Here is a 25094-nt window from a genome sequence, read left to right on the forward strand (position 1 = left end):
ATACTTTATACTGGGGGTTGTGGTGTAACATTTTACACTAAGGAGACATGACTGGTATGGTTTTCATGCTCTTTTCTTCTTCCTCTTTTCTTTAATAAAAGCCTACACTTCACAGTTCTTTAGATTCAGGTCCTGTTTTTAAAAACATTTGATGTCCTAAAGAACGTTAGTTTTGCAGTCTCGGAAGTAGAAAGCATGCCGTGAAGCTACCGTAAGCTTTTGCCTTCCAAATTCACTTGAGGGCGCACGCTGCTTCCTGCACACAGGTGACTCAGTGATGATTTCCTGTTGAATAAAATACTTCACGTATAAACTGCACGTTATGTATAAACTGCAGTTACTCCTCCGTGGAACTGTTCTTCGCTTACGTTTTGGAAAAGCCAAATTACATTGTCCTGAAGTCGTTCCGACCAGATGCCTAGCGGGCAAGAAGTTGTCGGGAACGAAGCCTGTGCCACAGCGCGTGCTGGCAGCGTGTCTGGTGACAAGCTTGCTGTGTCAGAGACTGTTCGGCAGGGCTCACCATACCAATAATTTAGCCATCCAAACTACAGATCTTTGCTTTAAACTGCCAAAGACGAAACCCTGAAAATTCCATTCTGTGTTGTATCTCCATCGAGTCTGGCAAAGGGGAGCTCTGCACCGCAGTGATTCCTTTTACCTAGGGGAAATGAGCTTGTAAGAAATACGTGTTCCTTTACAAGTTTATGAGGTCTTGATTTGTTTGGTTTGCCTTTTTCTTTTTTTAATGCAGAAATATATCTTTTTTCTTTGAGTGAACCGTAGTAGCCTTTTGTGGAAGCTGGTTTGCGTTTCAGCTGGGGTCCTTAACTGCTTCCTGGCGGGGTAAGCTGGGTGAGCTTCATTTAGTTCTACCTTATCTGTGGATCTGATTAAAAAAAAAAAAGTTTGTATGAAACAAGTGACTTCCTCTTACCGTAAGACTATTCAGCCAGCTGTGTTTGAATTTTTATTGGACTCAGAAATGCAAACCTCTAATAATCCTTGTAACTTGCCTCTTTTTTAGAACTATAGATTAAAAATGAAGTTTGCCTTTTGTCCCAGCGGGGAAACACCCCTGCTCTAAAGGCGTTTCTGTCCATCAACAGGCGTTCAAGAAGTATATCCGCTGTCTGCCACTTCGGGCTGCGGCATGAAGAAGCCGCCGTCTCCTTGTGCGCAGGGCGCGGGAGGTACCGGGGTGGGTGACCGCGCTCTCCTCTTTCCAGTCTGGAGGGAGCGGACGGAGTGCCATGCCGGGGGACGCAGCACAGTGTCTGCCGCACCGCCGGCATCCCTGCCTCGGGGAGGTGCATCGTTGGGGCTACAGGGCAATCCGTGTTGCTTCCTCTCCGGGAGAGAATTTTTACGCAACCTGTAAGTACGTAGTTGAGAGAGTGAATTTGGCAATGGTGGCTCCCGTACAGGGTCACGGGGCGAGTTGCCTCCGGGAGGCTGCAGTGGCGGTGGCCAGCCCAGACTCCTAGCGTGGGCCCTGGAGGCCGGATGCAGGAAGGGAAATGATGAGAGTACCTCTGTTACGGCAGAGTCGTAAGCAGTTACGGAAGAAGCAATACCAACTTTCTGTAGGTAAAAATCTCTTTTCCAAGACAGAACAAAGCTCTTCAGCTCCTGAGGGTGCCTTCCTTGTGAAGGACATAAAGCTGTGCCATGTAGAAAGGAATCGTGTGCACTGAGAACGCTTAAGGCCTCAGAAACATGCTTGAGTTGATGAGCAACCTGGCAAATTTTTAATGTGGGGACAGATACCTGTGTGGTGTCTTTACCCTCTCAACCCTTCAGATTCTGGCTGAGCTTTCGGCCATGGTTTATTGCAGCATTCTACATTGTTTTTCTTTATGTAATTATAAACGAGATTTACAAATCATTTTTTTTGCCCTAAAACAGCTTACACATTGAGCAATGAGTAGGGGCAGATTTTTGCATGATGAAACCCAAATGGAAGAGAGATCCACAACGACAGCGTATTTCAAGCAGATGATGAAATACATTCCATCATCCGAGGGGGAAGAAATACAGAGAGTGAAGATTCATAGCCACACTCCAGCCTCTGCAAGTCCTGAAAGGTAAAGGGCCTGCAGCCTGTGCAATATTAAGGCAGAGTAAGCATCTAAGAAATTATTTGCAAATTAAAATTTGAGTTGTTTCTGTACTGCTTGTCATAGCCCTTTGAGTCTGGTTGTTCAGCCAATTTTCCATCTACCCTGTTGTCCACCTATTCACTCTGTATTTCACCAGTTTGGCTCTAAGTTAACTACGAGAGGTGACGTCAAAGGCCCTGCTAAAGTCAGGATGAACAACAGCCGATTCTCCTCCATGGGCTGCAGAGCCAGCCATCACAGAAAGCTGTCAGGTCGGTGAGGCACCACTCGCCCTTGGTAAAGCCATGCTGTTCCTGGTCGTTGCCTTGTGTGCCTGGATGTGTCTTCCAGTAAGACTTGCTCTGCAGCCTTCCCAGGCACTGGGGGGAGGCTGACCAGCCCACACCACCCCACATACACCTTCCCGAGGATGGGCATGACATTTGCCTTGCTTCCACCGTCAGGAACCTCCCTTGGTGGCCATGACCTGCCAGTGGTCAGCTCCGTCCTCGCCCTCAGATGGAGCCTCTCTGGTCCCACGGTATCGTGCGTGCCCAGCCAGCTCCAGGGGTCCTCAACTGCTTTCCTCTGCAGCGGGGAATGCCTTGCTCCCACCGCTCCTGCTCCTGAGGGCAAACCTTAGAAGTGAGAACCTGAGGCAAAGAAGGTACCGTATTGTAGCCTTGTCTGTGTCTCTTGTTACTGGGGATCACAGGGCTTAGCAAACAAAACGGGGTGGTTCTGTTGAAGGAGACCAGTGTATCAGGGTGAGCGATATCAAGGTGAATGGCCCTGGGTTTTGGCCAGAGACTGGTTATCAGAGACGGGCGGCAGCGGAGGAACGCAAGCCTGGGAGCAGCAAGGAAGCAGGCGTTGCTAGCAAGGGAATGCAAGGAGAGGCGCATTGCGCAGTAAATGCAAAGAGCCAATACCCAAATCGGTGGCGTTAGAGATGTAGGAGAGAGGTGTCACTGGAGGAACTGGCTGCAGCAAATGAAGTCTGTTGCTTTTAAAAAGTACTCCAAGTCAGTGTCATTGACCTGGAAGCAGTGCTAGCTGTTAACCCCAGAACTGATGTCATCCACGGTATTTGACTTTGATTTGAGTTTATAGCCCCTTATCGCTTTTCTGTTGTGATCAATTTATTATAGCTTATCACTTCACTTGAATTCCCTGGCAAGGTCCTGCCAGAGGCCATGCGTCCCTAACAGTCAGCTCAGGACAACGGGAACCAGAGCATTCTGCATTTTCTCATTTTGGGTAGACATACCGCTTTCCAGGATAATCCCTAGCAGTCCTATCACCTACCTGGCTGTAACTTTTCATACTAGAAAGAACGTTTTGTTTCAGCGTCTCAGGCTGGTGGATACACTGCAGAAGTGTAACCTCTTCTACGGGGTTAAAGTCTATGTAGGTAGACTTTATATTCCCCTTCTTCTAGGGGAAGGTGAGAGGCTTCGCTCAGTTCTGCGTTTAGTTTCCATGGAGTTACATTTCACTTAAGGAACACTCTGCAATGGATTAATCCGATTTAAAATCTTAACCAAGATCTACAGGTTTATGGCTGCTTATTAGCTTGGGGATCAGCCTGCAATCTGTGAGTAATACAGTGTTCTCCTCACTTTTCTGAAGGGGCTGTATTAAACGTATAAAAGGTTGCGAGTCTTTCATAACCCAGACGTGCCCGGGTATGCAAATTATCGAGCTGTCTCTGACGTAATCTGTTCATGTGCTTTTTATATCACAGGCTTTGGTCTGGTTTGCTATCATGGAGAGTTACTCATGTCATTTGATAGCAGACAATACAATTGCCCAGGGAACGCGTAGGAGGTGCAAGGGTTTACAGCAGTAATTTAAAAATAAGGGGGAAAGGCTTTACTTCTTCAGATAGACTTTTCAGGTCTCCGTTGGAGAGCTGCACGCAGGGTATGGCGAATGCCGAATTGCTGTTTTGAAGCCAGCTCTAGGACTTCTGACGTGGCTGGGCTGGACAACACAAAGCCACTCATGGGTGCCGCTGTTCCTTCTTGCCACCGAACACGTTGCTGTTACTCATTTGTCCCCTGGTTAAGCAGAGACTTTCGTAAAGGATTTGTCTTTCATGAAAGGCACATTGCTGAGCTAATGGTCTGCACAAATGCCCCAAGAGTAGAGCACACCTCGTCTTACTGGAAAGGATAAGGGAGGAAAAAGCCACAATCCAAACAAACAAAAAACCCCACGGTCAGTAAGACTCCGTACTTTGTAAGTGAGTACCAGGGGAATTGCAAGTGTTCAACATCTAATAACCTGATCTCTTTTCTGGCCATTAAATTTATTTATTTAAAATTGCAATTGATTAATCTTTGAGTTTGGGGTATTTAATGGCAGCCAGTTTTTAAGAGAGCCACTTGTTGCCTGTCCTCTGGAAACCAGTCTGCTTTACGCTGCCCGCCCTTCCCACAGTTCCCGCTCGCAGGGGTTGGTGTGGGTGACTCCCAGGCAGGGCCTCCTGCCCAGAGGTCCTGCAGTAGGCTGAGGCTTAGCATCGCCTTCTGATCTACTGGGAAAGGTGACGAATTTTAACAGAGTGAGACCTTTTGCTTATAAACTTATAAATGGGATCAGTTGAGAAGCCGTTTAGCCATCCCTGGCTCGAGGTGTAGAGCTGACAGCTGGAGGCTGTAGCTGTTTCAGCTTTTCTCAATTAATCCGTTACTACCTCTGCATTAACACCCCAGCTGTCTCTGACGTTTTATGGGTATTTGTTTGTCAGCTCAAACTGAGACCTACACGAGACAGGAAAACACTTCGGTCCTGCAGTTCTCGCATCCTTTGAGGATTAGGGCTTGATTCTGCTGCCAGAGCAAAACTGACCACATGGAGAAGGATGGAGTAAAAAAACCTTCAGCCAAATAGATATTAAGTTCTGCTGTGGGACAGTTTAAAAAAAATCAGTTCCAGCTTCCACCAGGAATGTATTGTAGATGTTATAAGCATCTTTCACACCAAATACTGCTGCTCTTTGCTCTGGTGGGGTGAGAACGGGGCCTCTGGGGATCTCACAAAAGGTGTGTGATCTCAGGTTCCCCATTTTCAGCTGCTCTTCTCCTGCGTACTGGGACCTTGCATGGGGAAGGAGGGCAGAGAGTTGCCAATGCAAACAGCTGCCAGACCAAGAGAGGAGCTGTAGGCAAACATTGCAGTATGCGGGAGGCTCCCTTAGCACACAGACGCAGTCACAAAACATCCACAGCATGTTCCAGCCTGGGAAATTTATGTAGTATTAATTTTAAGCTGTTTGGTGACAGTTCACTAGCTGTGGCTGCGCTTCAGTTCTGTGTCCATTTCCTCTGTATCAATTTACAAACCCCAAATTAATGCTGACACAACAATAATGGCTCATTTCCCACCCATGGCTTTGTAGGCCACGGTGCGTGGTGATTTCCCCTGCCCACGGCTGGATTGGATTGATCCGGGCGGGTGGGAGCCCCCTCCTGCATGTGCCCACGGCAGTGACACTGAGTGCTCACCCCACGTGGTTCTGTGTCACGTAGACGTGGTGCTGAGGGACGTGGTTTAGCGGTGGACTTGGCACTGTTAGGCTTATGGCTGGACTCGATGATCTTCAAGGTCTTTTCCAACCTAAACGATTCTGTGATTCTACGTTTTCCTTTACCTTCTTCAGCTCTTGTGAAATCTGGAAGTGAAGTCTCTTCTGTTGAGTATTCCCAGTATTCTCAGTGCGCATTTCCTAGTTTTCTAGAATTGACAGCAGGTTGGGTGGGGAAGGAAAAGTTTCTGCATCTTGACCGAAAAAAATTTTTTCCACCTTTTTGCTGTTAGAGATAGATCTTAACTCGGACTCTGACACGCTGCTTCCATGGAGGCGGATGCGATGCAGCATCGTGTTCTTACGCACGTGAACGCAGTCTCCTGACTTGCTTTGATACCAACAAAGCCGCGATTCTGGACTGAGGCTGCCGCAGTAAGCGCTGGGGCGGAGCTTACGTGCTCTTTAAAGCGTATAACCTATAGACGTTATGCATATATATGCGTGCGTACGTTTGTAACGCAAATATTGAAGCCCGCGCTCGGCCCTGGCACGGGAAGGTTTGTGGTGAGCGCGCTCTCAGTTGAAACAGCGCAGCGGGCCTCAGCTCTCGATTGAGCCGGCGTGAGCAGAGCTTGCGCGCCTGAGGGAGGCCGAGGCAGGGCAAGCAGTCACTGCCCGGGCGTTTGGGGCAGCCTCCGTGCTGCCGAGGTTGGATTCTTGCAGCCGGAGAAACGGCAGTGACCTGCAGCAAGAGCGGCAGAGGGAGACGAGAGCCAACAGCGGCACCGGGAAAAGGGCGGCGGGCGAGGCCCCGCGGCGGGCGGCCATGTTCGGCAGGGCCCGCCAAGTAAGCGGCCTGCGGCGTCTACTCCCGCTCCTCGTTAGTATAGTGGTGAGTATCCCCGCCTGTCACGCGGGAGACCGGGGTTCGATTCCCCGACGGGGAGACTGCACACCCTTTTCATCTCCGGCCCGGCCGCCCCGCGCTGCGGGAGTATCTGCTGCCCTCTCGCAGGTTTTTATTTGTCCTTCTGTCCGTCCAGGGTCGGATCCGGTGCGTGAGAAGAGGGGCTGACCAGCTGGAGCCCAGGGTGCTGGGCGGTGCGCGGGGCAGGAGCCGTGGTGGTGCGACAGCACGGACGCTGCGTAGCACACGCAGTCGCGTTCTGCTTAATGAATTTCTGATTAGCTGCCCCTAGTGCCTGTTCTGGAAGAAATCTACCCTTAGTTTTTAAAAATATCCAGTGATTTGCTACAACCCTTGATAATTTGTGAGACCTAAATTGCCCTTATTGTTACAATTTTGTACCTTATTTCAAGCCCACACGTCCTTATCATCATCTCCGTTACTAAATTTATATGCCAGCCATCAGAGGCATTTAAATTTTGACCAAAACCCATTTTTGAAAGCAAGCTTTCACCTGAAAACTGTGTGGGTTTTTTAACCATCCCAGTAAACATATATGAGTCCTAATAGTTCCGAGAGGTTCTTCTAAAAAATAAAAAAGCCACCCCGCTTCAGTAGCTCAGCTGCTGTCGGAAGTGAGCTGCCCACCGCGAAACCTGCGTGGCCGCCTCTGCTTTCGGAGCAAACCCTGGTCCGTGGTACGCTGGCGGCTGCAGAAGTTGTTCCTGCAGTCCCGGCGCTGGCGTTGGTTCGGCGCTGGGTCCTAGGAATGCGAACCCGGTGAAACAGCCATGGCCTCTGCTGCGACGCCCAGACAGCACCGTGCAAAACCTTTGGTGCCGGCCTGCGAGTCTGAAGGAGCATGGCCCGGATCTCGGCAGGCTCCTGGTGCTGGGTCCCGCGGGTACCGCAGCGGGATGGCAGTGCCGGGTTGTGCTTGGTGGCTGCCGACATCCACCCACCTGAGCGAATCCCACCGCCTCTCTTCGAGTTTTCTCATTGTTTTTCTTTCAGAGTTTTTGTCGCCTTTGCAGGCGGTGACTGATACTGGTGTGTGGGACTGAAAATGTGAGGTTCTGCGACTGAAAATGTGAGATTCTGGGACTGAAAGAGCGAATCCGGGCTGGGGCAGCTGCAGGTCTCACTTGTGCGGGGGGTCTCTGCAGCATACGCCCGCTGAGTCACAGGCGTCTTGTCAAGTCTTTGCTAACTTCCAGGGAGAATTATTAAATATCTTGTACAGAAAGAATACTTACATTTCAGTTGCTTGATGAGCAAGAGTTTGATTGACTGTTTTACTGCAAGCGATGTGTTTGCAATAGGGGTCACAGCTATAACCCCAGTCCTAGAGCTTCTCCCTGAAAATTTGCACGTCCCCCATCTGTACCGGCAGAGGTTGATCTAGCTCTCCTGGAGCACAGAAATCCAAACCTGCTTCGGTCACCATGTTAGCGATCATCTGTTAGCTTGTGCTGGCTTCTGCAACTCTTTCTCCTAGAAGTGGTGGTTGGTTCCAGGCGGGCTTCACGGGGAGGCTGAAACCAGTGAAGAAATGAACCTATCTCAGCTTAGTTCTAAGGTTATTTTCAAATATGTTTGCTAAGTGTTGTTAAACTATGTTTTATCCAGCCTAGGCAGTGCTCTGGGACACCTGCAGTGTCTGGGAGCGCTCCCAGGGACGCCGGGGTCTGGGGCAGCCCTGGGGCGTGCCTGCAGCCCGCCGCAGGCGAGGGCACGGGGCTGCTGCGCTGAGCTGGCCCCGGGGAACCTCGGCCGCCGGCACAGGCAGAGCCGCGACAGCCGACGGCAGCACGTGCTCGTTAATGAGCCTGCTCCTGAGCGTGTGATCTGAAACCTGAAGTGACTTACAGAAAGGTCTTTAATTTCTCTTCAGAGAAGGCTGACGCAGCTGCTGCAGGATCTGCATGTGCGGTGCGTGCCGCTCTTCGTGGTCCTGCTGCCAGCAAGCTCTGCCCGACGTGAGCATAAACCGGTGGGGCGGCTCTGGAGGAAAGGGTAAGCCTTCGCTCCTTGAAAGGCGAAACACTGGCGTAGAGATGACCTTCCACGAACAGATGCGATGTTGAAGGTAAAGTTGGGTTTCACGCTTCGTGGGCTCTCACGTTTGGGACGTGCAGTTTAACGTCGAAAAGATTTGTGTTAGAATGCAATTTGATGGCACAGTAGGGCTTTCAGGCACTCCTGGCAATATTTGATTAACACTTCACTGGTCTCCAGTCACTTTAGTTAGTGGATTGTAGGAATTGGAGCAGATTTTTCCAAATCAGAGGGTATCAACAAAATGCTAAAAGAAATGTCACACGTAAAAGCCTCCTGCCCAGTCACGGCAGCTTGCGCTGATGGAAAGCGTTGCTGGAGCAAAAAAAATTCCAGTGCTTTTAGAGAGACCTCTTAACAGCTCTTTCAACAGATACGAAACCAGATGTGTTGAAATAACACTTGTCACTTACATGTTTATTTGAAATATGATTCTACTTTATAGTATCTTTCATGATTTCATTCAAATGCCTGTGTTCTCTGAAGAAATACGAGACTGCTGTCCTACCCTTTCCTACTCCCACGCATACAAAAACAGTATTTTACTCGAAGGGAATATCTTTTTCAGGCTCTAATAACTTGTTTCATGGCTCTTCATTCTGTCTTCAGAGACGTGGTGATCCTCTTGAGCTGTCAATTTTTAGCCTGTATAGGCTTATAAATGTGTTATTCTGAGACTATGAAAACTGAAGCTGATTTTTTTTGGCACAATATTGTCCTTTTAGAGAATTTCCTGGGAAACTGAGAGCATCTTATTTTAAAAATAAATTAAAGAAATCATTCTTTCAGCTCTGGACTCTGCTTTCCTGCTGCTTGGCTATGGGTAATCTTTGGGTAAATTGCTGGAAAACATGCCTTCATTTTTTAAACATTACTTTCCAATCCCTGTTTTTTGAAAAATGTGTTGGGTTTTTTAATCAGGTGACTCCCTCGCGCCCCACGGAGCACCTCTGCAGGGCACAGCCTCTCCCCGGCACGTTGTTCCTCAGTGTTCAGGAGTTGCTGCTGTGGCTCTGGCCACATCTGTCCCAGTTTCTTATCTTCACCTGGAGACACTCCCGAAAGCCTGCAGAGGCTGAGTGCCTGCAGCGCTGCATTTTTCAGCTGGCAGCACACACAGCCCGGCGCCCATCAGGCCTGTAAGCGTTTCGCTGAATGCAGGTCTGGCCCGGCTGGAGCTCCGCGCTCCTCGCAGCACCTGCAGCCGAGCCTGCGGGTGGGCTGCGACGGGGTGAGCGGGGTTTGTAGGCGGGCGAGCTGGTCCAGCCAGGACTAAATGCCCTTTGGTGCCCCCTGCGCTTGGTATGGCTGTGTTTCTATCACGTACAAATGAATTATTTGTCCAGTGGTGCCAGTAAAAGCACTTGCGAGCCTGACGTGATGCACGGAATAGGCTGAAAGAGCAGAGGGAGGTGTTGCGGACGTGCGATGGGCTCTTCTGTAACGCTGGGCAATATGTACCTCTCCTCCCCACAAACCCTGTCCTTGGCAGGGTGATGAAGTGAAACTGCTCAAACAAGTTTTCTTTAGTGATTTAGGCTTAATAAAATCTTCCTTAAGCCTCTAAATTTTTTCTGCAAAACCTGCCGTCGGTCCTTTTAAGTCATCTGTTGTCACCTTCAGCCCCGGCGCTATTATGAAAGCAGATCTGTGTTCCTTCACCATAACAGCACCCTGGCTGTAGCTAATACCTTTCCTTCTAGGGCAGCAGCGCCTGGGTCTCGCCTTCGTGCGCATCCAGCGGTTCTGGTTAACGCCCGGCAAACGCCTCGTGGCGGCAGCCGAAGGCAATGCCTCCGGCTGGTGCTCACGTTCCAATGTTTGCACCAGCGTGTTCCCACTAGGCTAGCTGAATAGCAAAAAGTATTGAGTTCAGTGCACTGTCACTACTTGATGTTTTTATTGTTTAAGGCTTGAGACAACTTGTAAATGCTTAAAATAGCGTGAAAATGCCTGTGCTGGCACAGACCCCCAGCCCTACTGGAAGGCTGTCTGCTGTTCTCTTGGTGTAAAAGTTTCATATCGTCCACAGAACAATTATGGTAAAGCAAAATTTTAAATAACCAAACCTATATGACAGTTATAATTTTAAAGGAAATCCATAACTTAAGGGTGTCAGAAGAACAAGTTGGCTGAAAAATAAGAGTTGATGAGCACCCAGCTGTCCATCACGTGAGTACCCTGGCTTCAGCAGGCTCCACTGTAGGAACTCCATTGATTTCCACAATTTTTCCACAAAGGTATTAAATGAAACTTTGTTCGTATAAACTACAAATAACTACGCTACTGCCAGGTTCTGTATGTTGGGAATGTAATATGTAACATAAACTTCTCCGAGTGAAGGAAGAAGGAAGCGGAGAGAAGGGTTATGGGAAGCAGGTGAGCATCTGCTCCGGACGGCAGCTCAGCTGTCCAGGGAGACAGACCTTTGCAAGTTCACCGTGCCAGCAGGGCTTTTCACACGGACAGGCTGAGCCCCCTCCTCACTTTAGCAGCTCTGGCCCTGGGCCTTTTCCGGACTCTTTTTCCAGCCATCAATGCTCCAGGCTATGTGCTCCCTAGAGTAAAGCTAATGGAGGTCTGCCGTTCCCCTGCTGCGGACCGCCGCATCCCTGCAGAGGCACCAGAGCTGGGAGGGCTGTGGCTGCTGCGCTCGGTAGCTCGGTCCTCACTCATTGCTCCCTGCAGGTCTCTCGCCTTTGCCAACTGGAAGCATGTGTTTGCTTGGGAAGAAATGGGAACGTTAGCCTGTGTGACCGTTTGCTGGTTTCTGCCCTTTCTGTGACTCTGACGTTAGGTCCTCCAGCTCTCCCCAGGCTCTCTGCTGATGCCTGCCATCCCCCCCGGTTTGGCAGAGAGGTGACAGCATGTGCTGGCTTGTGTTTTTTGGAAGCAATGAATCCAAAATAGGAGACAGATTTGAGCAATCAGACGGGTGCAGCACCCCAGCCCGTTCCCACCGTGCGGCGGGTCTGTCCGGAGGGCGGTATGTCCCAGCGTCCGTCGGACAGCCGGCGGCTGGGTGACGGGGGTCGCACCCGCAGTGCAGGAGGACATTAAATCGTTTCAGTGTAATAAGCTTACAACAGGTGACCAAAGCCTTCCCATGGATGTTTCAGACTGGCTTAACTAAATGTAATTGCTACTTCAATTGCTCTGTGAAGGCAGCCCTTAGACGTGACAGCTGACTTGCCCAGGAAAACGCAACTGCCGATATATCTGTCTCCATTCTGTAACACAGTGCTGTTTGTTCCTGCCTTGAGTAATTAATCCTAAAATCTTGTTGAACACTGCTCTTGAGGAGGAAAGAAGCGACCTCCGTGTTGCTGTTTGTAACAGAGGAATATGACTGGGGTAAGAGAGAGACAGGCTGCTTTTATCACCATGGTATTTGTAAATAATGTTAGGGACGACAGATAGCAGGTTTGTTCTTTGCTCCGAGTGTGAACATTAACTAGGGATGTCTGATCTAGTTATAACCTCCTTCTGCTAGTGAAACCTCTCCCTTGGCATGGTCTGGTTTGGGAAAGGACAGCTTTAGCTGTTAGACTAGAGATGGGAAGGAAAGCTCTTACGTGGGTATCTAGCAGTTGAGATGGCCAAATCTTGCATGTAAAGAAAAATGAGACATCCCTCTTACTTGAGACTATCAGCGTGTTTTGATGCCAATGCCCAGCCGCCTATCTTCGAACTGTATATTTTTTATTTAACTGTGAATAAATACTCCTCTGTGCTGGCTAATAAAGCTGTCTCTTTGGACAAAAGAATGACTCAAGCTTAACCTTAGCTGCTAAGTCATTAATTATCTTTTTTAACAGTATGCACATGCTCACACACCCCTTTAAATATTTCTGAGAGAGCATGGCAGCATCCAAAACGCGGTTACCATCTGCAGCCAGCTCAAGCTAAACCATCACGCCCACGGTCTCCTTTGGGTGCAGGTGAAATCCAGATGCTCGAGTTCTCCACAAGGGAGATGCTAAATGGTTACATGAAACCCGTTCTATCATGGCCTTTCGTACCATGGACAGGTTCAGATTATTTTTGCAGTGACTCTAATGACTAGTTGTTGGCTTTTTTTTTGTTCAAATATGTTGCTTTACCGTTCTGGGTAATTTAAAAATGCCAACGTTACCTGAATGCATCTGCTGAGTGAGGATGTTTGCTTCATCTCGAAATGGCCCGATGTTTGGGAACTGTTTTGGCCCTTGCAGGAGTCCCAAGGCAGAGATGCGAATGTGAGAATCTTCTAGGAATGTGAGCGACTTTGCTGCTTTTTCCTAGCCACAACTTTATTTCTAGCCTGCCTCATGTTTAAGGGTCATGTCTGGGAGACAACGGGAGGTACTTTAGTTCCTTTATGTGAATAGCCTGACTGCTCATTCTTGATTTTTTTGGCTTTATGAAACAGATTTTCTTCTTTACAGCCGCGATATCGCCATGAAATTGTAGGTGACTGCCACAGACTCATAGGCATCAAGTTAAAAATGAAATGAAGCAAAACGAGCTTGTAGAGCACGGCAGGAGCGTGCCAGCGCTGCTGAGGCTGGGGCTGCTTAGAGGCACCAGAACCGAAGGCCATTCCGCGCCCTTGGGAGGACTGCTCGCTGTCCCCATGCAGGGAGCTGTCGGCTGTCTGCGGGAGACATCCCAGCGGCACGCAGCCCTTGGTGCAGGCAGCAGCATGGCCAGCACTGCCCGCTGCCCGGTGCTGCCCGTGGCGCTGCCCGGTGCTGCCCGTGGCACTGCCCGCAGCAGAGGGGCTGCACGGAGGAGCTGCCACCGGCGGCTCACGGCACGTTATGGGTCTGTCTCGGAGAAGGGCTGCCATGGGGAGGAGGCACGTCAGCAGCGACCAGAACTCCTCCGTTCCTGCCCTTTTAAAACTAATACAACCCTTTCTCATCAGCAGAAGGAAAACTACACTTCCCCGGGATCAGGCTTGAAGCAGAGCTCTGCAGGTGGCACAAAATGCATTTAACAGCTTTTTAATATTAAAAAGCTCTGCGTTTGGTTAGAAGCATTGCCAGCATAACCACAGTGGGAGGTGACGTTAAATGTATCAAGCAGAACGAAATGAACATAATTTTGTTCCTTTGCTGCCTCTGTCCCAGCTGCTCGTGATGCTTTTTCCTTCCCCCGAGCAGCAGCCGTGTCTAAGGGCTGTGTGATGCCCCCAGCTGCGAGGAGCTCCGCTTTGCCCTCAGAGGGCTCAGGGTGTCTCTGTGTCCCCCACGCAGCTCACCGGGCACCGGGATGGAAACCAGCCTCTTGCACGAGTTGCGATGTGTGTGTCTGCCATCACTCTTCAGGTGGCTGCTTATGTCAGTTTTAAATCTAAATGCCTTCATCATGCTAAGTCTCATCTTCGTGGAAGGGTAATTCCCTGTAATGCATCCTGAATGCGGCCAGGGAGGTGTCTGCAAACCATCCTGTGCAGGACGAGCTCGCTGCTCAGAGCGTTTCCCTGGCAGGGAGGAGTGGGGAACGGCTGCCTGCGTGGCCCAGATACACCTGTGGTTATATCTGGGGATTGCATTTGTCCAAAACCAAAAAAACTTCTTGAAATGGAAGCATATACTTAGTGCTTTCTCCTCGACATGATACTAACTCCAAGTGTCTTAGAAATACAGGCCAAAAAATCAGCTATGCATGTAAGTAAGTTTGTCGTATCAAATGCATTACACGTGGCTGAGGACTACTCGGTCTGCTCTGCTCTACAGGTCTGAATCAGGCAGTGGCTCTGAGGAGGGGATGCTTAATGCTGCAGTTCGCAGCCTCTGAGCAGTCGCTGAGCCCGTCAGCAGCTGCACCTCCAGTCCTTGAATTTTCTTCCGCTGAGGGACATCAGTTAAGTTGTCTTGATCAGGATGCAGGTTTGCAGCATCAGTCCACAACCTAAGGCCTCTGCTTTAAAGACTTCCGTGGTGCTCTCAGGCCCCCCCCAGATGCTCGGTGAGGAGCATCCAGCTGCGAGGGTTTGGTGATTTGTCAGCTGAGGTACAGGCGCATGCGCGTCAGTGATGTCCGTGCTGGGGCAGCCCGGTAAGGGTTGCTGTGCGCTGAACTCGCTTCAACAAATACCATGGAAACTCCTTCCTGTGAGATATCAGACCCAAACCTGCTGCCAGAAATAGAAATGGTGGATGCGTGCAGCCTGAAGTTCTCTCCCCATTAATTACTTTCTTTTCCAGGACTGATTTTTGCCAAGGAGCTTCATCAGTGCTGAGCTACGTGTCAGGTATTTGCTTTTTGTACATATGCAGCGGCTTCCATTGTAAAACTATTTCATTCTCACATCCCAAATGGGGAGGAAACCTGAATTTAATGATTGGGTGTGCTGCTTACTTCTTCCAGCATGCTCTTGTCAGAACATACTTATGTGGGCGCTATTCCCAGGCATGTAACTGAACGGGTATGTGGCAGAGGATTTTCGTATGTCCCCGTCACTGCTTAGAGAGTGGAGAGCACAGGAGAGAAGTGCCTTTGGAGCAGGGTTTCTCTGAGGATGTTCTTCTGGTAACTGATTAATCCGAGTCCTGGAGACCTCTCCTGTTGGAATGGTCTCTGCACAAAACCTTCACTCAGGTGAAGCCCACAACACAGGGGAAACACCCCATTCTACTTCTAGACCAGACTCTCTGTTCAAATTAAATATTAAAAAAAACCCCGCAAACCCAACAAAAAACATCCCAAACAACTGCATACTAGTAAAGGAGATGGCAGGCACGCGACTTACTGCGCAGACACTGTAAATCAGCAAGCGCCGAAAGGAGGAGGGAGCCGTTACACAGACGGTTAACGCAGAGCCGTTGGGAACGCAAAGGTACGGTGCTCCCAGAAACACGCGTAGCCTCGCGCTTTATTTATTACCCTGCGCGGTAGGGAACGGCTGTGTTTATATGAGGTGGGAGCCAAGCCTCAGCGCTGGGCCGAGCTCCGTGGTGGGGACCCCGGCGGGGGCCACTGCCCCGGGCTCTGCTCCCCTCTTGCCAGAGGGATGGTCATGAACTGCCTGCAGACTTTCCCGTGCAGAAACTTTCCCAGTTCCGCTTAAGAGGCAAAAGCTGGGAGAATGGCTTTGCTGTGGTCCTAACGTGCTGCAGTTTCTCTCCGAGACGCTGGATCCGTACGGGCGAGGATGGAGGCACTGGGCAAGCCCCGCCTGAGGCGATGCCTCAGCGACCACCCCGGGGGCTCCACCAGCAAGGCGTGGGATGGCTTCTGGAAGAGCGCAAGGGAAAAACGCCTTGCAGGTCAGTCCAAAGGCATATTTAATCCTGTGTTGGTGTGAATCAAACATCAGGGCTATGGCCTTGATCAAGGAATGAAAAATACCTCTACTTTTTTGGCAAATGTGCTCCTTTTAATGCTGCTGTGTTGTGTGTCGTGCTGGTGTGTCGCACCAGAGTGCTTACCTTCACCTGTGCTGCTTTTTTCACTTGTGGGACCAAGTGGGTTTTTTGAACTGCTGGTTTGTATATAAAGCTGCAAATTTTCAGATTTGTCTACAATTTGATTTCTAGCTTTCAATATTTATACTTGTTCTTTGGCTGGAGTTTTGTAGACCTTTTAAAACGTGAAGGTGTCAGTCAGCTGCGCAGTGCCCAACAGCCTCTTCTCGAGGCGCACGAGTAGTGCTTAAAGCTGTGTGATTGCAAGCAGTTGTGAGCACAAGCCCAGAAATTAGCCTGAAGGAGTAAACGAAGAAACATTCCCTTAGATACCAGCTTTTGGCTAACGAGGCACAAAGAGCTTGGGACAATACAGCAAAAATTCACGTTCCGAGAAACTAGTTAGTGCACAGACTAACACACTGCTGGCCTGTTCCTTGGGGAGAAGTGTGAGCGTTCCACGGCAGGATGAAATCAGTGCTTATGAAACACACGCTAAATAAAACCTCCTTCCAGAACAGCAATGTTGCTGGAAGGAGCTTTGGGGACTTTAAGCCTGGTATACTGTGGTAAAAACACATGCCCTCTTGGGAGCAGTGAGGAATAGTTGGTAGGTGAATACAAGGAGTTTCTTCCAGAGCTTTGATTTCAGATCTGGCAGATTTTCAGAGTGATGTCAATACAGAAGTTCTGGATAAACCCAGGTGTGATGGAGGTAAACCTTTCCAGAGCATCTCTGAGTGCACACAGTACTGTCGTGTCCTGTTAACAACTACTGTGGGCAGCCCAGCATGGGAAGGCAGTGCTGAGGGTATTTTTAAGTTGAACTTGTCGTGGTTTAACCCCAGTCAGCAACTAAGCACGACACAGCTGCTCGATCACCCTCCCCGCCCCCCGTGGGATGGGGGAGAGAATCGGGGGGGGGAAAAGTAAAACTCGTGGGTTGAGATAAAGACAGTTTAATGGGACAGCAAAGGAAGAGAAAATAATAATAATGATAAAAGAATGTACAAAACAAGTGATGCACAATGCAATTGCTCACCACCTGCCGACTGATGCCCAGCCCATCCCCGAGCAGCGATCGCTGCCCCCTGGCCAACTCTCCCCAGTTTCTATACTGGGCATGACACCGTATGGTATGGAATAGCCCTGGGGCCAGCCTGGGCCAGCTGGCCTGGCTGTGCCCCCTCCCAGCTCTTTCTGCACCGGGCAGGGCATGGGAAGCTGAAGAGCCCTTGGCTGGTGTAAGCACTGCTTAGCAACAACTGCAACATCAGTGTGTCATCAACATTATTCTCATACTAAATCCAAAACACAGCACTGTACCAGCTGCTAGCAAGAAAATTAACTCTATCCCAGCTGAAGCCAGGACAGAACTCCAAAGCTTTTAGTGGACAGGGGGTAAAAAAAAATCCATTACTCAGCTTTTACCTGCACTGACTGCAGCAGGAGCTAATTTGATGTCAGGCTGAATAGGGAACTCCTGTTCCAGTTCATATTTTCTTCCTTCTGCCGTTAGGCCATTGTGTTGCCGTTATGCTCTTGGGTGTTGCTGATGTTCACGAGGATTCTAATGAACAACTTGGGCAAAAATAAGAGAGTAGGTAGTGGGGCCGCACACCCAGCAGGAGCTACTGGGGGTGGCTGTGCCGCAGCCCTGCTCCATCAGCGCCGCCGGGAAGTGGGCAAGTCCCAGGAGGAGCAGGCGGGTGGGTTTGGTGCCAAGCATCACGCGGGGACACGCCTGGTTGCACCCCCCGAGAAGCTTGTCTGGTGCCTGTGCTTTGCAGGAAAGTTTCTGGTACACTGCATAGTGCAAGCATACGGAAACAGCCACTTGCAACTGTTGGACAAAAAATATATATATAATGGTTTCTTTGGCTGGCACCAAGACCTTCTCGCCCTTGACAGATGCAAATGCATGGCAGAAACCCTTAGAAACAATTTGCTTCCCTGGCTAAGTGCAGATTTTTACCTTCATGTTGTCTTGTCTTTTAAAACAAACAAATAAATAACAACAGCAGATTGTTTTTATTGACTTTAGCATTGATTTGTCTTTAAAAAGTTAAAAAATTAAAATAACCACACTAGGTCAGCCCAAGAGGGCTCCTGGGATCCGAGAGCCTGACCCCGCCTTCAGGGTGCTGACCCTGCAACTTTCCCATTTCACTTCTTAACATCAGCATCTCTAGTATCTTCTTGGTGTTTCTTGAAGTGTAATTGGTATCTACAAGCCAAAGCATGGAAAGCTCTTAGGAATGACTGCCACAAAGCCCATTTTCTAAAGGTTTCTTTTCGTCTTTTCCTTCTACCTGGTGCTGTTGGGAAATCTGGGAATGGTGTGGTCGGTGCAACTGGGATTTTGGGGTGGCTGCTGCTCAGGGAATCAGCCTGAGCTGACAAAGCGAAGGGCCAGTCCTGGGCTCCTCTTGAGTTTTGGTGTTTACAGAAAGGTGTGAACTTGAACCTGCATGGTTTTTCAGGAAGCCTTTCTAGCATGTCAAAAATAATACCTCTATCTGTCCACCTAACTGTCCAGCTACCTGTCCACAAGGCGTATACTCCGAGCTCTCAGGCTGTGTGTTAGCAAGCGCACACAAAAGGTGCTGGGCAGTAGGAGTACCGAGCATGGATGTTACTGAGGGGCAGAAGGAACACAAATTCTGCCAGGTGGATGGTCTCTTTCTTCTGTAAAACAATAGCCAGAACGTCGATTACAGCACTTCTAGGTGGTATGAATAAGGCTCAGCCTTTCGAGGAGCTCAGAGCGCAGGCACTTGCTGTTTCCCAGGAAGGTTTGTGTTATCCCTCTGCCCTCGGGTCGAGTAAAGGCACAAACTCCCACTTCTGGCCCTGGAGCATAACACAAGCATCAGCCTTCAGGACTAGAGCTTATTGCAACTCTGTTTCTCAGAAAGAAGTTGTAAGATAGTAATCCTGATATTAATTGGAAAATATACACACATACATGCACACACACACACACACACACACATTGAGAGAAATGGTATATCAAAATATGTTTTGCTTTAGAAAATAACACTTCAAAAATAGAGACTCTTTCAAAAGTTTCCTATGAAAAAGTGCATACATCTGATTGAACTCAGCCTATCCTCTCCCAGGGTGACACAACTTAGGTAATTCTTAAAAACCCAAGCTGTAGCTATCTTAGAAATCCATAGAAATCATCTCTTATTCCAAATACGAGCTAATGGGCTTTTGGCAATCTGGACCTCTGCTCTTTAAGGTATTTTAATTCTACTGAGCCTTTCACAACAGCCGTTCTGGCACTTCATTTGGCCAGAGCTGTTCCCTGCTGCCGTAGCACGCGCCCCAGAAGCGCAGGCCTTTGTCCCGAGGGCTGTGCTGGTACGTGTGCCGTTGTTGGTGATATAGGTTGGAGCTTCATTTTTTTCAAATTTCTGTAGATATCAAACACGACCTGTTATTTGTCAGAGGAGAAAAATTCTTTTTAATATACTGTGTTTGATAGACCTCCATTAGAGAAAGATGGGGGAAAATTAGGCATGACAAACTCCTTGCTTTGTCAGAGTAATTCTGGGCTGCATTTGGAAGGGAAGAAACTCCTGCAGTGAGCCGCACTTTCAACCATTTGTTTCTGTTTTGGGACATAATATAAACCACGCCGAGAGCTTTCGAGGGGGAGACAAACCAGAGCCTTTTGAAACAAGTCACTTTCTGCCAGTCCAACCGCTGCGTAGTACGAAGGGCTGGGAAGCAAAGATTTAGCAGCGTGTTTGGGGCTGGCTCCTCTCCTTTTCCCTGGATGGCAGGTTGTGCTCCGTGCCAGGGGTCTCCCAGGAGGCTCCCCTGGGCTCGCAGGAGCAGAGGGACTGAGATACCCGTCTGCCACGCTGGGAAGGGGTGGGGGGCCAGGTGCACCCCTTGTCTCTCCTCCCCTGGTCTGTCAGGGGCTTTTTCCAGAATGCCAGTTGCCTTGACAAATATTTTGCAGTGTTGTCACAAGCATCCCGGGAGACAGCGGTCCCTCCCCTTCTGCCCAAAGACTGGCAAAGCTGTACGTAATCCTAAAAAAATGAAGCGTGCCGTAGCCCATGCTGCATCCCTGACGCAGGGCGGTGGCTGGGAGGCAGCGCTGGCTGGAGGGGAGGGCTCCCTCCGGTTTGTGGGTGCTGCCTCCCGTTCCCCCAGCAGTACCTGGCCCAGCCCCGTCCCCGGGGTTAACGCAGCCCACCCGGGCTGGGCAGAAACGCTTACACCCCTGCCCGTGCTGCCTCTGCACAGCGCGCCTGCAGCGCTGAATGCTCAAGATCCTCTCCCGGGGTCTGACAGACCCTGGATGGGGGGAGCTCCCCCACGGGCATCGCAAGAGCTTGCTTTGTCTTCAAGGGAGGTCACTACAGGGTTTATATTTGCATCGTGACCTGGTGCTCTCTTCTCCTGCCTTGCCTGTACAGGACAGAGGGGGTAGGAGCAGCGTTCTTTGCTGTGCCGGCAGCTCTGTAGGCAGCAGGGCATGTTGCAGAGCCCTAACGTGGAGCCCCGAACACGTCTGGTGGGAGTGGCAGGGAGGTGAGACCTGGCCTGGGCTGGAGATGCTCGGGGTGCTGCAGAGGCAGCCATCCACAGCCAGGAGCGGGACAAGGCTGTCCCCTCACTCACCCAGGTCACTGCCTCCTCTCCCAGCTGGAACCCTCTTGCTGAAGCAGCTCCTGGGGCTCTCGCTGAGCAGGGCAGACCTCTGCCATGGCTGGCTGAGCAGGTGGGGAGAGACGCTCTCCCTGGGCTGAGCCCACGCTGCTCCCGCTCATCTCAGCACAGCACCAAGCACATCTGACCTGCCCAGCTCTCCCTGCACGAGCATTAAGACCAGGGCCTCTGAATGTATTTTTTAGTGACTGTAGGGTGATTTACCTCCGTATGGGTTGAGATTTCCCCACCTTTCTAGTCTTGCAGTCACCACCAGAGACTTGTGTTGGCTCAAGCCTCCTTCCAAGACATCCTTTCCCTACCCGTACGTATCGGCCACCCATAGCCCGGCCTCTGCTGGGCTTCTGTCTGAGCACACAGCTCTGCCGAGCCCTGCTTTGAGATGAAACATCTTGTGTTTTGACCCGGCCGACCTTCCAGAACAGACAGTTGCACGCGAGTTACATTGGGCTGTGAGAAAGTAGCACGGACGGGTTTTTCCTAAACATAAGGGACAGAGCTATGGGTAGTATTTACTACTCTGCACCAGATGCAAGAGCTCTAATTCGGCTGCTTCTCGGCTTGCCCGTACTCTGTGAAGAAGAGCAAGCGATGACTACCTGGGCTGAGTCTCCTGGCTGCAGAGCGGAGCAGGTTTTGGTGTGCACCCAGCTGGAAGCCTGGAGACACCCTTCAGTACCTTTAAGGAGAGGCTCAGGTCTGAGGGCAGGGGAGGCAGGGAAGCGTGATGAACATCAGCCAGTGCTCTGCCACGCGCGGCCCCAGTCCCTTGCCACACGGGCAGGTGTTACAGGACTGAAGTGGCATTTGGTGACGGAACTATAACGTTGTCCGCACCAAAACCTGCTAACTGTAACAAAACCACACCACCTGTAAGTGCGGGTAGAGGGACAAAGGGCATTCACTGGTGTTACAGCACGAGCTTTAGTGCAGTCATACTGAACTGGACCAGTGGCACCTGCCTGGTGTCCTCCGCCCAGCACTGGCCAGACGCAGAAGCATGGGGACTCCAAGCCTGCAGAGGCACACCTGTATGCAAACAACGTATATGACAATACTACTCCAATTAAAAAGTATTTAAGATGTGAATATATAGGTATCAGCGACCCTGAAAAGGTCTGCAAAGAAAGGGGAAGATGCTATGCTGCTCCGCGTATGACAGGATGGCCAAAACACTAACATGATGTGTGTGCACAAACTCCAGAAGACTTTAAGGAGGAGCTGAAGAAGGTTGGTTACTTTTCAGACAACTTTTGCCGTTGCTTCTGGGCTGTTGTGCTTAGCCCAAGCATCGCAATTAAAAAAAAAAATAATTGGTAAAGCAGATAATGCTGTGGATAAATGGAGACCATGTAGAAGATCCAGCTACTGGATTTCTGCGGTTCCTTCTGGCCTCGTGGTCTCCAGCAATGACAGAGGGGAGCAGCAGGAGCCTGCAGTGCTCCCGTGGTGCCGCTGCTCCTGCAGAGCCGGGTCCTGGCACTTGGAGGAGCTTCAGACGAAGAAACGTTTACTAAAGGAAAGGCAAAATGGTCCTCTTCTCCTGGTGCTCTTTCTGGTTCTCTTTCCTTCCCTGAAGCCAGCATCTACCCAGGCAACCCACCGCTGTGTTGCTGCCCAGATGGCTTCCAGATGACCCACCGACTACACAACTTGTGCTCACTCACTGCAAGCTGCGCAGAAATGTACTGCTCTGTCTTTGTAAACAGGCTAAAAATATCGCGGTGCTGTTCCTCCGAGGGCCCGGGAGTTCAGAGAGGCTGGGAAGGAAGCCGGGGTCAGGCTGCCTCCGGGGACCAGGCGCAGGCGTCACACGTAGGCACGGAGCCACGGGACGGTCCCCTCCAGCTCTGCAGAAATGGGGGCTGGCTAGGAGAGACCCAATAGGTCAGACACAGCGCTGGTGTCCCGCTGGCCCAGCCCTGGCGAGTCAGCGGTGCCAGGTCTTCTCGCGTTAGTGCTAATTGCACGAGAGCGCGGGAGATGTGGCTTGGAAAGCCCCAGAGCTGCATGGCAGCGGGGAGCAGCCCGAGGCGGTGGGACTGCTCACAAAGCTTGGCTTTGGTTCTGCTCCTCTTCTGAAGAGTAATTATTCTCTTTTCTGTATCACTGCGTTCATTGGGTTCAGTGGTGCAGGTACCAGCGTCCTGCAAAACACTGCCTTCTCCAGGTGGTGCCACCCCCAGTCAGCCAGGGTAACGCTGTCTTCTGGGCCCCTTTTCTGACGGGTGCCCTGCGTGAGGATTGTGTCTCCATTTCCTCTGATTTCTGGAGTCAGAAAAGACTGTTCTTTCAGACATCCTATTTTAAAAGCAATTAAAAGCTAATTTCTGTTCTCATCACACCAGTGTATCTTGCTGAAGTCCATGGCTATCCTAACCACATCCCAGTCAGGATAACCAGGACCCATGTCTGGATGTCTCCGTCCACAAATGATGCAGAAGCATGTTCCAAGCAGAAACTCATCAGGAGTTATTTCAGTTTGCTATATATGTCTGGCAGCCACGAGGACCTGGAACGTTTTTGGATTTTTCCTTCCTTAGTGCTTAACCTTGTTACCTGGTGCAAGACTGTGTGGCACAGAGTTAATTAGTAATGAGCTCTGGTGCCCCGTCAGGCATCTGTTGTGCACTGTGAGCAGCTGAAAACGGAGACCAGGGACCAGATCTGGTCTCTGAGCAGGAACGGCAGAGATGTCTGCTGTTGTATGCTACCTGCCTTCTCCCTCTGTCTCTCCACTGTTCTTGTAAATTCAATATTTCCCCTATGCGAACTGTGGTGGTGGAAGCCAGGGACCCACTGCTCTCCTTGGGCCTGTGGCAACTGCCTGTTGCTGGGCAATTCAGTCTCAAATGAAGAGGGAATAGGTCCAAAATGGAATAAATGCACGTGGCGGGCAATAAACACATTAATGCCCAAATGTGCTACTAGCATCCTCTAGTCCCTACCTGCCTGAAAACAAAAGTGGCACCCCAAACCGCCCAGCGCGCAGGTGGGTTGGCCTGGAGGTGGGTGCTGCCTCCTCACCCGCTTGCGGTTGCCTTCCCGCAGCCGGTCTCGCCGTGAGCCCGCTGCCCTCGCCATACAGACACTGCGAAATAAATTCAAACTGACCAGCTGCCTCTTCTCCAACCCAAGTGAATTCGATATAGAGGTTGTTTTAAAGAAAATAACCTTTGCTGTGTAAAAGAGTTTCAGCTAAGAGCACTGGATTTAGCATACTTTTCCCATTGCCTCTGGCAAACCTCGGCAGAGCGTCAGGGGTGGTGTCCGCATTGTAGCCCTCGGCAGCGTGCTTTGCGCTGAGCTCATTCAGCTGGGCCACGCTCCAGTTTATCGAGGATTTCTCACTGTCGTAACTCTAGTGCTTCGAGTACCTCTGTGCGTTTCGTTCCTCTCTGTCCCACAGCTGATTTAAACTATATGTGTCCTGCATTTAGGTCCTGACAGTATTTCTTGCCGGGGCCCGTGCCACCCACACCTTTGGCACTGTCAAACTCAGTCCCTGTTGCCAACTGGGTTGTTGATGCTGACGTGAGAGGGCAGGCGACGGGACTGCGGATGCATTCCGAGGGAAAGGGAAAGGAAACGGCATCTCAGAGCCCCGCCGCGATGCGAAGAGCGGCTGGAGGGGGCTGTGACCGAGCTGCTCTTTCCCAGGGAGGATTCTCCACCCCGTCCTGGGTGGGATCTTGGCGGTCCTGCTTAAAGGCGAGCAGACAGGGTTGGAGTTCAGTCGCCCCAGGCAGGACTTGCTCGCTTGCAGGGACAGAGGAGTAACTTCTGCACAGGACAGCGATACGTTGCAGTTCACTCTCCCCATGGCAGGTAGGAGGAGGTTTATTTTCTTTCTTTGATTCTTCTATTTCTTTAATGTTATTACTGCAAAACAGGGCGTGAGCTGTGTTGGGGGATGGAATGGCAAAGATGTGAGTCCGCCTCTTCCCACCTGGGATGTGCTGCTTCTGCCTGTGCTCATTCAGACAGAAAACAGAAAGTTTTACAGTGATAGATTTTGTTTGGGATTTAGAAAAAAAAATGCAGTTATTATTAGAAATTTTTAAACCTAATGCTTAAGCAGCCCCGTGACACGTGGGGCATTTCATGCTACAGCAGAGTCTGATCTCGAAGGGCCGCAGCACGGCGTGAGGGTCCCAAGCAGGGCAGGGGATTCCCCTCCAGCGGGGAGCCGCGCCCTGCCCTGTGCACGGATATAGGTGCGTGGGGTTTGTTTTGTTGTACGTCGCACGGGTCATTAGTCATCAAATTCCATGTGCTGGCCAAGAAATGGAGGTTTTACTTCGTTCGATAAAACATTCTGTGTCTCACTGTGAGTGCCAGCCCGGGTGGGCAGGGCAGCAGGAGAGGGCACTGGAGGCTCCTCACAGGGATCACCAGGACCCTTA

The 25094-nt window shown here is 50.4% G+C and overlaps 1 protein-coding gene, 1 long non-coding RNA gene and 1 other non-coding gene across 3 annotated transcripts in view; all 3 read left to right on the forward strand.

The window, feature by feature from the left end:
- The first annotated feature begins 1176 nt into the window (after positions 1-1176).
- LOC148055539 (uncharacterized) lies at positions 1177-2575 on the forward strand. The gene is made up of 3 exons (XR_015705260.1): positions 1177-1377; positions 1909-2087; positions 2260-2575. It is a non-coding gene; the product is annotated as an uncharacterized LOC148055539 (long non-coding RNA).
- Positions 2576-6512: 3937 nt separating this feature from the next.
- Positions 6513-6584, forward strand: TRNAD-GUC (transfer RNA aspartic acid (anticodon GUC)). The gene has a single exon. It is a non-coding gene; the product is annotated as a tRNA-Asp (tRNA).
- Positions 6585-24278: 17694 nt separating this feature from the next.
- The window catches only part of LOC104016585 (rho GTPase-activating protein 7-like), a 52085-nt gene continuing 51269 nt past the window's right edge, over positions 24279-25094 (forward strand). Inside the window, exon 1 of the mRNA XM_087759979.1 lies at positions 24279-24516. Within this exon, the coding sequence (XP_087616105.1) occupies positions 24510-24516 (7 nt within the window). The 5' untranslated portion in view covers positions 24279-24509. The remainder of the gene's footprint in view (positions 24517-25094) is intronic.

This window comes from Nipponia nippon, unplaced genomic scaffold (genome assembly GCF_047370975.1).
Source record: "Nipponia nippon isolate SJK-2023a ecotype South Korea unplaced genomic scaffold, ASM4737097v1 scaffold_21, whole genome shotgun sequence".
In the NCBI taxonomy this organism is placed as follows: domain Eukaryota; kingdom Metazoa; phylum Chordata; class Aves; order Pelecaniformes; family Threskiornithidae; genus Nipponia; species Nipponia nippon.